At 44.8% G+C, this 12,925-nt stretch overlaps 1 protein-coding gene across 1 annotated transcript; it reads right to left on the bottom strand.

Annotated features, from left to right (window-relative positions):
* Positions 1-1,248: 1,248 nt before the first annotated feature.
* Positions 1,249-12,022, bottom strand: LOC131404313 (neuroblastoma breakpoint family member 6-like). Its single transcript, XM_058538836.1, has 8 exons — positions 11,900-12,022; positions 10,826-10,877; positions 9,822-10,036; positions 8,760-8,811; positions 7,814-7,989; positions 6,695-6,746; positions 2,022-2,218; positions 1,249-1,760 (listed from the first exon to the last, which is right to left on the bottom strand). The coding sequence occupies exons 2-7, from the start codon at positions 10,834-10,836 to the stop codon at positions 2,164-2,166; spliced, it is 561 nt and encodes a 186-aa protein (XP_058394819.1). The 5' UTR covers positions 10,837-10,877; positions 11,900-12,022; the 3' UTR covers positions 1,249-1,760; positions 2,022-2,163.
* Positions 12,023-12,925: the final 903 nt, after the last annotated feature.

The raw sequence follows: 12,925 nt of genomic DNA, 5'->3' as shown, positions 1-12,925 counted from the left end.
AAAGAGAGCAGGGAGTGTAACCATGACCCCACTTATTTTCATCCCATGGACACCAACATTCTCTGAAGGCGATTTCAGGCCAGGACACACCTCAGGGCATTTCCAGGAATAGTTTCAATAGGTGACCCCCAAACTCTGAAGTGAAAATGGGAAACCATTAGTTTTAGTCACACCAGATTCTCGTCACTTTTTCACCAAATATCCCCCTAAGGAAAGTATCTCTCTTCATATTGTACGCTAGGGTAAAGAAGGGCATGAAAAAGGACAAACATAGGAGAATGAGACCTAAGATCCTTTATTGGGATATTGCAAAGGACAAAATTTGATAAAAAATTTTTCAATCTGCAGTCTGAACAAACTAGTGCACTGTGAAATCTATTTAGTAAATAGTGAACTGCAGGTTTCATTTTAAAGTAGAAGAGAAAGAACTCACTCCCATTACTTTTAATAAGAGGAGGCATTATTTTTTGTACACTGGGTTTCTATATAATATTTGTGTCTTCACTGTATCTTTTCCTATAAAAATTGTGAGAAACTTTGATCCAAATAGAGAGAGCACACGTCTAACCCATTCATCTATCTTTTTTTCTCTTCTGTTTTCTTCAGGCTGTACAAACAGTTCCGTTTAGAGAGGAATGCGAACTCCATCCATGGCTGATATTCAGCTTTTCTATGAAGTAACCACACACATGGGACACTTCTACACTGGTGACTGAGATCCTACTATAGATTCATAGTCCTTCTAATTTTTAGATGCATCTTGGCGGAGCTTTTTAAAAATACTGATACCCAAACCCCACCCCAGAACATTTACATCAGAATTTCCAGGCATCAGGTCAAGGCATTCCTGTCAGTTCAGAGCTCACTCCGTGTTTATTTAATGAGAGCATGATTTAGAACTACTCACTAGACCTCCTCTATTTCACACCACTCTTTTTGCTTCTCCTTGTCTCTTCCACCATGAGCTTCTTTCCCACTGGCCCTAAAGATTGTGGTCTTCCTTCTGACAATCTCAGAGAAATCACTGTCCTTCTCAATTGGACTTGTCTTGTATTCTTGAGTATCTCCCTGATCTTCACAAAGCTGGCCGAAAGCTGTTTTGCTACAGCGCTCTCCTAGATGCTCTGACCTCAGATTCAACTCAGTTCATTTCTCCAGATTCTTCACTGAACATGTAGAAGTGGTAATGGAGTGAAAGGGGGAGAGGTCTGAATGCCAAAGCACCTCATGATCTTTGCATTTTGAAAACCTGGCCTCTGCATCTACTTTCGGCCAATGTCCCTTCAGGGTGCCTTCTACTGTCCTCCACATAGGGCCAGCTCCAATGAGTCCCAGAGGTGGGGACACTGAGTCCCTGGAAGCCCCATGCAGATGAGCACAGGCCTGCACATCTGGGGCTAAGGAAAATCCTGACTCCAGGCCAGTCCAGCACTCCCACCTGTGACCTAGGTTCTCATTTAGTTTTTGTAATCTGGGCTCTGTCTCCTCAGTGATATTCACATTGAGTATTCACATTGAGAAATCCAGGGTTAAGGGTTGTCCTAGGTCAGGTTCCCTAAAAGACCCAGGAGGAGGATCCATGTGCAACTGAATCATTAGGACAATGCGCCCAGTAGAAAGAGGCAGCGGTGTTGGGGAAGCTGGGAAGGGAAGGCAGAGAAGCCAAGCAAGTGTGTGATTTCAGGCAAAGTCCCATGTGTTCAGTGGCTTAAATGATCCTCTTGTGATGAGGAGTACCGTGGGGCCAGGCTTCCTCTTGCCTACAAGGAAAGGTGAGAGGGATTATCAGGACAGCAGCAGCAGGAACATAACAGAGTCCAGAGTGCAAACAGGACATGGAGATGGAAGGGCCCAGCAGGCTGGCAGCCCCTCATGGAAAACAGAGGTAAGACCAGACAGAGGTAGCATCAGCTGTTGAAGTGAACAAACGAGGAAGAGAAAAATGAGTGGGAGACTGAGCTCTAATCTTAGATAGAGAGCAATAAGGAATATGTGCACCTAAGAGACACAGATGTGATTACCTCTGGACCCTAAGCTTGAAGGCAAGGGAATCTGCATGCTAGTCTCCACTTGCCTAGCCGTAGTTTTCTTCTGAGAATCCTCTGCTTCAGGGCACTTAGGGCATTAGTGTGGTCAGTGCTGGTAGCTGAGCCCTCAACAGCATCACCCTCCAACTTGGGAGGGTTCTTCATTCCAATGTATGCTTCCAAACCCAGCTCTGAAAATAAAACCACAGCCACTGTTATTCATGATTTTACTGTGACTTAGTTCCTGTTGTCTGTAACATTTGACTGCCCCTCCACCCACCCACACATATATATTCTATCCCCACTTGGGACAGTGTAGGGGTGGGGAGTGACTAGCAACTGTAGATAATCTAGTAGACGTCCAAGTCTATTATTGGAAACTTAGGGGCCAGAAGTGCTACAGAACCACACTTTGTGGTTCTTTAGGGAGGAAATGCAGTGCACAATCCTTATACTACACAGCAGTCTGGGGTCTGGGCAGTACTCCCTAATCAAACATGTTTATATTTCTACTGTGAGATGAAAACATCTCATGCGCAAGTGGGCTAACCAAAGACTTCAGATGCCTCATGCCAGTCCAGGTCGGGCTCAGGCAGGGTCGTGGCCCTCAGGGCCTGCTCCACACTGCTGTGGGCTCCCCTCTCTCCTTCCCTCTACACATCCTCATTCTCACCAAGGTTTGTTTAACTGTTTCTTAAAAATATCTTTCATGTTTCTGTTACCATTTAGTCTTGCAAGTCGCATACTATATCTGACTCTTATCATTGATTTATCCAACTCCCTTCTTACTGCTGTCTCTACTTCTGTCCTCTCCGCACTATCAAATGTCCCACCCACCTTATTACCCCAAATCCTGTTTCAAAACATGCCTACTCTGCTGTGAGAACTTTCTGTCCCCCCTCACTTCACACACTCTCCACTCCTCACCTTCCTTTCCAGGCCTTCTGTCCTCTGGCCCCTCTTTCTTCTCCACCATCACTCCCCACAGCCCCGTTATGCAGATCCTCCAGAGTCAGGCTGCCCCTCCCTGACCCCAGCCCTGCACCAGGTGCCCTTCTAGCTTCCAGGTCTTTTCCACAAGCTCTTCTCTCATGCTGCTGTGTTCCATATTTCCTTGAGGCACAGTTTATTATTCATTGATCATCATGGTTTAGGACATTTAATAAGATTTTATGATAATTCACATTGGGCTAAAGTGTAACCCCTTAAATTAACAAATCTGATTGACAAAAGAATTGTCAAAACCCAGTCTCCCCATTCTCAAATGTTATTTTGAATCAAGGTCTTTGAATCAAGTTTTTAATTATCACTGTTTAATTTCATTGTGTTGTTATATCCCTTTTTTCCCAACTACTGGGCTTTATTAAATCTATGCTTTGAATACTCTTTGCATTTGCAGGAGAAAAGGGAAAACATTTTATCAAACTTCTGAAGTGCCATCCCATGTTATTAGTCTGGCAGGTGGGGAAATCCCTCAATAAAAGATCAAGTTATGACTTAGGTTGTATTTGTACTGTTTCTACAGGGTTTTTCCCTGCACAGACACGATGGGGTGGAGCAGACTCTCTGTGGCCCCGCTGGCTGGTCCCATACACACTGTTCACACATCATGGTCTGCAAACCCACGCACAGGATAGTTTCATTATTTTAGACGTTCCACTCATTCATGTCAGCCCATCTGTGTGGGGAAATTTGGCTTACCCTGGCCTATTTTGAATGATGGCCTAGGAAGGCCGGGCCATATCACTCACATCTCACTTCTGAGACGTGTGTCTGAGCATTTCTCATTCTCCTCATGGGAACCTAGTCCTGGCCGTCGGTGTATCTGAGACAAAGCTGTACAGGTTTACAAGGACAACCCTGAGTGAGAGCAGGAAACCCCTGGGGGCAGGGGTGGTGGAGACACAGAACCCCAGCCCCTGACTGATTTTCCATGCAGAGAGAGCCTCGTGAAGCTGTGGCTCCACCTGGAAGGGCAGGATGAGCCGAGGCTCTGCTCACACAACAAAGTGCCCTGAGAGATTAGAGTTGGCGGATCTGTGCGAGGGGCCATAGGAGTTCTTTAGACCAGTCGTATGACTTTTCTGTTTACGTTTAAAATGGTTCCAAATAATTTAGAACAAAGCAAAGAGGAAAGAGTGAGCACCACACCTGCTGAGTCCATGACACTCTAAGTATAGAAAGCAGTACAGAGCTTGAGCCAGGGAGTCAGGCCGATGAGGGGCCCAAGGCCCGACTGTGCACTGACCAGGTGTCCTTGGCAAGTGAAGTGATCTTGCTGAGCCTCAGCACCCTTGGCTCTAACTGAGAAGCACACCTACTTGCGAGTGCTCTGTGAGGACTGAACGGGGTATAGCATACGCAGAGCTCACTCGGTACAGGAATGGCAGACAACAGACGCAAAAGAACTGCGTTTCATTTCTGTTTTGTGAATTGCTGGGATCCTGAGGAAGCCTCTGTTTCTTTGTACCCTGGCGACGAATGGGAAACAGGAAAGAGGATGGTCCCAGCAGGAAAAGGCACTTATTGACCAAAAAAGGTTGAGGGACAAAATTGTTCATGGCCAATTTCAGTATAAAATAGTCATATATATGAAGATACATCATAGAGTTTCTTGATCTTCTTACAAGATGATTAGATGAGTAAAGCCTCCTAACCATCCAACTGCTTCTCTCACAAGAGAAGTCCAAAGACTAGCCTGAGTGAGAAGAAGTGAAAATTGGGTTTTAATCTGCACACCCCGTGAAACTGCTGCCCCAAGGGGCTCTCACTCACCAGAGACGACTTTTCTGGATTTATGGAGAGAGCAACCGCTGTGCCTTGCTCATCAATTAGGACAACACCCCCAACAGGTGCACAGGTTGTTGATAGTTTACATGAGATGACACCAATGCGACTAGACACATGGTTGAAACTATAACCCACACATGGAAGAAATCACTGGTGCTGCACAGAGGGCGAAAACCGGGGCCATTTGTGGAGGATGGGAAACCAGAGCCAGAGCTTTGGCTTCATTGGAACCATGGGCACAGGCAGGATTCGGAGCTCAGGATCTGGTATCTAAATGTTTCAGAGGAGGGTGGGCACTCAGGTGAAAAACCTTGAGCTCGGGACCAGCATAACAGATGTTGCAAATATGGAGCAGACTGCAAACTTGTGAGGAAAACCAGAGAGTTTGTAAAAAACTACTCAGGAAATACAAGCAACAACACCATTTCATGAGTATGAGAAGTCTTATCTTGGTGACAAGAGGCCTGTGACACAGGCCTGTTGTCCAGATGAGATAGCGATGGCTGAGATGTTGCCATTATCCCTCCATTTCCTCTCTCTAGCCTGACTTGATACCAGCAGCCTACACTTGTAACAGGGACCTAGTGACAGGAAGGTAGCCTGGGATAAGAAGAAAGCTATCTGAGCCACATGATGCCTTTTTAAAATTAAATCCAAGAGTGCAATTCACACCAAGATGAGTCTACAGGGCCTTTGCATCTTTCAGCCTATACAGGTTGTTGGAGACAAGGAACACAGAGGCCACCTGGGACCCACTAGGAGCTCTATGCCCTTCATAAGGAGAGCACTCACTGTGTACATCCAGAGCTGAGAAGACTTCCTGTTCATCAGTTAATAATGAGGCCCTTCTGTACAGCCTACAGGAGGCTGACAGGTCCTGGCCAATTGAATGAGTCAAATAACATTCATCCAGCAAGTCCTGTGGGACCTCATTCTCTTCTACCACTGTAAGCTCCTTGCGGAGCCTGATGGGGTTGGGAGGACTGATGATTAAACAAGAGAGATTAGTAAACACAGAGTCCTAGAGCTGGTTTGGATGGGAGGGATAAGGGTCTGGTCACAGAAAACAAGTGGGAAGTCCCCGTCAAGGGAGATAAAACAATCCTCCTCTATCTGGGGCCAGAGTGTGGTTGCCGTGGGAAGAGGAGAGAGAGAAAGAGAGAGAGAGAGTGAGAGAGAGAGAGAGCAAGAGCAAGAGCAAGAGAAAGAGAGAGAGAGAGAGAAAGAGAGCGAGAGAGAGAGAGAGAGAGAGAGCAGGAGGTGCTCAGAGCTCTGACCAGAAAATGAGCTTCTGAGGAAGAAGACTGAACTCCCCCATACAGAACAGTCAGGGCACACAGTGCACTCAGAAAACCATAAAGGTGGCTTCAATACTTTTGCATAAATTTTGTTGAAATATACATGTAGCAGCCAAGTGGACACAGTTCTCTGGCAACATTGTAGACTTCTAGGAACTCTGTATTTTGAAGGCCTAGTTCTCCAAAAACTGAGACATAATAGGAATTTTTTTTCTAGTCACTTTCTTTGCCATGAAATACCTGCCAACGTGGTAACGCGAAACCGGCAGAGGCAGATGTGTGTCATATGCGGCGCGAAACAGCCAGAGGCAGATATGTGTCATATGCGGTTGTAATAGAAAGGAAAGAAATCTTGTTAGTGATTCGTTCACCTGCATCAACTGCAGGTTGCTACATTGGAGAGGGATCAATAAAGGGGCCTGTACATGTACCACAGTGAAAACAGACATCATTGTTGAAGGGACACTTCAACAATGTCTGAGTGCGTGAAATAGGTATATTCAACCCTTTCTGATTTCCGTAGATATGAGATCACCAGATGTCACCATTGAATGAAGACCCACAATTCTTCAGAGTTACCTGGAACATATGCAGACTTGGTCTTCCTCCTCCTCAAGAACAGTATGTTTTTCTACAAATAAATCCAGACAGGGCTAGTCGCATTGAGCACATCCCCCTTTGTAAATTAATAATCCAGGGTCCAACCCCAGCACATGGACACAAATGTCCTCAGTGTGAGAATAGGTTTAGTGAGAAGAATATTTCAGGAGGCCTCAGATATTGTATTCTGATGACTGGCTTGGTTTTCTGTCCTGAGCCATTGGGCAAAATTTACCTTGTCTGGGAGATCAGCATCACAATATTCTCTGTATTGAGTCTGTGCAAACACTTAAACATATCATTCTCTTACAGATTCTGGGAACCAGCCTACCTGCATTCTAAAAGAATTACTGCAATATCCAGCCTTCTCTCATCAGATACCCTGGTTGTTGATGGTTTAGAGGAATTTATACACTGAGGCTGGACAGATGGAATGCATCTACAAACCCTCAAATGAAAATGAATCTTTGCTGTCACACAGAAACCTTGACCATTCATGAGGTGTGGGAAGGCCAAGGCACAGCTTTGCTTCAGGAAAACATGCAAGCGAGGTAATGGTAGAGGTGTTTATGGTTGGTTTTCAGGTGACTGCTTAGGAAGACAAGCCAACCTAAAGGAGATAGAGAATGGGGCTAAGAATAGTGAAGCCTGGATTACATTTTTGACGAATCTGTAGACAAGGATGCCAACTGCCTGGCAGGCATAGAATCTTAAGGGACGTGGTTCAGGCGTGAAACTTAGAGCACTGAAGGTGAGAAGAGACATTTCATCCAAATTAGGAGGTCTGACAGACATCTTCTGTGCTCGTGCTGCAGAGGTGAATTGAGGTTGTCATGCCTCCCTTGGGTCCAGTGACCTGCAAGTGGGGCCAAGGTGACATGGGCATGTCCTGGGACTAGGAAGTAAGCAAAGCTTGCTGACTCACCTATTGTCTGTGTTGAAAACTCAATCCCAGAGGCTGAGTCACGTCACTATGTCTCTATAGGGCTTGCACACAGGGATGACAGCTCTCAGCAAAGCCAGAGGTATGGATTACAAATATATGGGGTCTACCTCAGAGTACAGTTGGCGTTATCACATTGACAATAGAGTACTCACTAGTTCTATCTAGAGCAGGATAGACTGCCAATTCCTCAAATGAGAATGTCGCGGCGCTCCTATAAGGACAGTAGGAGTTGGACAGGCTGGGAAGATCTGAAGAATTCAAGTAATATTCATCCAGTGGGTCCCATGGTAGGTCATCCTCTACCTCCTGTGGCAGCTCCCTGCAGAGCCTGGTGGCATAGGGAGGACTAATGATTAACCCAAGAGGGATCGGATATCATAGAGTCTTATTTGGTTTTGATGAAAGGCATAGGGAGTACTCAAGAAAGCAAAGAGGCTGACCCATTAGAGAGGGAAAAACTCTCCTCTCCTTTTTTGTGGGACACAGTGTGTTTGTCACAAGGGCAGGATATAGAAAGGACACTAGGTGTTCAGTACACTGGCCAAATAACAAGCTGATGAGGAAAGAGACTGAATTATTTCTGTACAGCTCAGTCATGACTCATGACATACAGAGTCACGGAACAGTGGCTTTCACTCTTTCATTTAAATTGCATTGAATTATAGATGTAGTGGCCAAGTGCATACAGCTTTGGGGGCACTCTAGTATCCCAGAAATCTCATGCCAGCAAGGCCTCTCTCTATATATATATTGTGGCATGATATAATAATATTTTTGTCCACTTACATTACTTGCTATGACATACATGCAACATGCTAACACATCTCACTCTGTAAACCACACAGGAGAGAACACGTGAGTGCAGAAAATCCCTGTGACTTATTAGTTCAACTGACTGTGGGTTACTAAACTTGAGAAGTTAGTTATAAATGGGAACAACACAAGTACCACGGTGAAACAGAAAACATTATGAAAAAGGGTAATTAATGGTTGGCAGAATGGATGATATAGTTATGTTCAGCACTTTCTGCTTTTCCCTGGACCTGAGGTCTGCAGATATGACCATTGAATGAACAGCCCACAATTATTCAGAAGTACCTGGGGGCAATTGGCCCTTGTCCTTTCACCTCCTCCTGATCATTTTGGTTTTCTGCAAATAAATTCAGAGAAGGATGGTTACATTAAGCAGACTCTCCTTCACAAATGCCCAATCCAGTGTCCAATCCTAGCACAGGGACATAAATATATGCAGTGTAATAACAGGCTATTGTGAGAGAACTATTCCAGGAAGTATTAGGTAGGGCCTTGTAAGAAGTGACCAGTTGGCTCTTTTGAGCCATTGGACAAATCTCCCTGACATGATAGGTCATCCTCATAGTACCCTATGTCCTGCGTCTGTGCAAATACTTCAACATATCCTTTTATTCAGAGATCCTAGGGAACTACCTAGCTGCTTCCTAGAAGTTTGCTGTATAGTCATGCTTTGTCTATCTAAAATGCTGTTCATGGTTTAGAGGAATTATACACTGAGATTAGACTGATGAGAGGAATCTACACACTATCCAATCAAAAGAATCTTGAACGCTATAGAGAAAGAGTGGCCATTCATGGGGTAGGGAAGTTCCAGGGCCCTGCCTTGTTCAGGGAGACATAGGAAGTGTGACAGTGGTGCTTATGTTCTGCTACTCAGTTGACTCCTGAGATGAGATAAGATAAGACAAATCAAAGGAGATAGACTCCGGGTCAAGAGAACTGATTCAGGGTAGTGAAATCTCCAAAGATATAGCTAAGGCTGCCAACAGCCTTAGTCAGGCATAGAAACTCAAGGGACATTGCTCAGGAAAAAAATTAGAGCATTGCATGCGAGATAAGAGATTTATTCAAAATTAGGGGGTCTGAAAGTCACCTTCTATGCTGAAGCTGTAGAGGTACATACATGTGTCTGACAGGACCACCTTGGGTCCAGTGATTGGCCAGTGGGACAAACATGAGAGGTGTGGTCTAGACTAGGATTTGAGCAAATTTCACTGATTCATGGACTGTCTTATTTCAAACTCAATCCTAGAGACTTTCAAATCAGTATTAAATATAGGATCTGCCTATGGGGATTAAATCTCATAGTCTAGACAGGTTGTGGGGAACAAAGACTATGGAGGCTACCTGGGAGATGAGTTGGAATTTCATCACCGCTAGAATGGTAGCATTCACTGCCTACATCCAGAGCAGAGCCAACTTCCTGCTCATCAAATGTCAATTTGCCCTCACTGTAAGGCTTGTCACAGTCAGACTCTTCTTGGCAGATTGAAGAGGGCAAAGCACATTCATCCTGTGAGTCCTGCAGGATTTCTTTCTTTTGAAATTTCTGAAGCTCCATGCTGTGCCAGAAGGAAGAGGGTGACAGAAGATTAAACTAAGAGGATCAGACACCATGGCATCCTCACTGGTTTTGATGGCAGGTGAAGAAAGTGGTCACAGAAGCAAAGCGGCAGTCGCCTTAAGAGGAAAACCTATCCTCCTATATGAGGAGCAAAGTGTGGCTGCCATGGTTTAACAAAGACAGAAGGAGAGTGGGAGAGAGAGAGAGCAGCAGATGCTCTGTGTACTGGCCACATAACCAACTAATGATGGAGGAGGCTATACTCTCCCTGTGTGCTACAGTCATGACTCCCAGCACACACAGAGGACTCAAACAGTGGCTTCAGCCCTTTTGCATACATTGCGTTGGATTTCATATGCAGTGTCCAAGTAAATATGGCCCTTGAGATGTCGTAGACTCTCAGATACTCTGCTTTCAAGAAACATTTTCTGAATATTTTGAAACATATATTCAAATGTTGGGAACATGCTGATGCCAAACAGGCACAAAGCAGATATGCATCTCCCCCTGGTTTTAACCACACAGGAGAGCACAGCTGATTGCAGGAACCCCTGAGTTTGTTAGTTCACCTGGGTCAACTGACTCTAGGTTACTAACCTTGCGAGGGATTAAGAAACGGAAACCTACAGGACTATCTCAATGAAAATAGACAAGATTGTGAGAAGAGGTATTTTACTGTTGGCTGACTGGCTGAAATAGTTATCTTCAGCACTTTCTATTTTTCCCTGGATGTGAGGTCTCCAGAAGTCAACATATAAATTCACAGCCCACAAATCTTCACAGCTACCTGGGGGACATTGGCTGTTGTCCATCCTCTTCCTCCTGATCATTTTGATTTTCTGTAAATAAATTTAGAGAAGGAGGTCACACTAAGAAAATCACACTTCACATGTGACCAACTCAGTGAGCACTCAGACCACAAGGACATTAATATTCTCAGTGCAAGACAAAATATTCTGGCAGGGATATTCCAGGACACCTAAGGTTAAGTCTTGTGAGAAGTAGACAGGACTGCTTCCACACCCCCTGGGGAAACTCTGTCCCTGATCTAACAGAACTTTCTCCCAATATCCTGTGTTCTGTGTTTGTGGAAATAGTTGATAATACATTTTGTCCAGAGAACCTGGGGAATTAGCCTACCTATTTTCTAGAAGTGTTGCTGCAATATTGGGCTGTCCCATCAGATATTGTGGTTGCAGATTGTGTAGAGGAAGTTATACTTGAAACTAGACTGATGGATGAATTATATGAACCCTCAAATCAAAAAAAGTTGTTGGTGCTACACAGAAACAAAGGCTATTCATGATTTGAGGTTTGCCAGAGCCCAGCCTTGCTTCCTGGAAACATACAAGCGAGGTGATGACAGAGGTGTTGATGTCCTGGTTTTCAGATGACTGCTTAGCTAAGATAAGTCAATATACAGAAGATAGAGACTGGGGCTGAGAGCACTGATACCAGGGAAACCACTTCTCCTAATATATAGACAAGTCTGCCAATGTCTTTGGACAGGCACAAAATTCCAGGAACATTTTAAAAAAAGAAAAATTAGATCATTGCAGTTTCCAAGAGACATTTGATCCCCTCTAGGAGGTCTGACAGACACCTCCTATAGATGTCCTGCTGAGGTAGGTGTGAGTTTTTCACACCTGACGGGGCCAATGGCCTGACAACTGAGGCCAAGGTGATTGAGGTGTAGCCTGGGTCTAGGAAGGGATGAAGCCTCCCTGACCCACCTGATGTCTATGTTTCATAATCCACCCTTGTCCCTTATTTACACCAACATGTGTCTATAGGGCCTGTCTTCAGAGATGACCTTCCTTAGTCTTGACAGGTTGTGGGGAACAAAGAATCTGGAGGCTACCTGGGAGGTCATTTGGAGTTTCATCCTTTTTAGAATGGGAACATTCACAGGCTACATCCAGAGCTGGGCTGATTTCCTGTTCAGCAAATGACAATTTGCCATCACTGTAAGGCTGGTCACAGTCAGCAAAACACGTTGATCCTGTGAGTCCTGTTGGACTTCCTTCTTTTCAACCTTCTGCGGCTCCATGCTGTGCAAGGTGGGACAAAGATGAAAGAAGATTAAACCAGGAGGATCAGACACCTTGGTGCCCTAGCTAGTTTTGATGGGAACCACTTGGAGGGGTTACAGAAGCAAGGGGGAAGTCCCCTTAAAGAGAAGTAACTATCCTCACATCTGAGGAGAAGAGTGTGGCTGCCGTGGGGTGGGAGAGAGACAGAGCAGCAGGTGCTCAGTGCACTGGCCATGTAACCACTGATGATGAATGAGATTTAATCATCTCACTACGGTACAGTCACGACACAAAACACAAATGGAGACCATACCAAGTGCTAGTACCATGTACCTTAGTCATGTTGAATTTAACATACAGCTCTTGAGGTATTGTAGACTCACAGAGATGTTGTGCCTTCCACGCCTCTTTCTCATACTTGTCACATGACAAGGAATTTTTTTTTGTTTACCTTCTTTTCTTGGTGTTTGATTTTGCCAGTTACTACTTTACTAATTCCTTTGCTAGTTACCTTCCTAACAAGGACCTAAGACAACTGTGTAGGAAGTAGATATGCCTCTCATCCTGGTTTTCAGTTACAGGAGAGAATAGATATTTTCTGTGTGTGCAGGAAATTCTAAGGCCTAAGGCTTAAATGACCTAAGGGGTCATACTTACAACCCCATGGAGACAACAGACACCCAAGTTAACAGGGCCATTTCATTGTTGGTGAGAGGATTCAATCCACATGATCAGCAGTTGTGCTTATCCTTGCATCTGGCATCTCTGATGCTCTTGCCTCACTTACTGTTCTTTCGGAGACCCTCTCTATATTTTACCCACCCTTTACTGCTCCTGATGATTAACAGTTACCT

The sequence above is a fragment of the Diceros bicornis genome, chromosome 4 (genome assembly GCF_020826845.1).
Source record: "Diceros bicornis minor isolate mBicDic1 chromosome 4, mDicBic1.mat.cur, whole genome shotgun sequence".
Lineage (NCBI taxonomy): Eukaryota > Metazoa > Chordata > Mammalia > Perissodactyla > Rhinocerotidae > Diceros > Diceros bicornis.
This window is presented reverse-complemented; position numbering and strand designations above follow the sequence as displayed.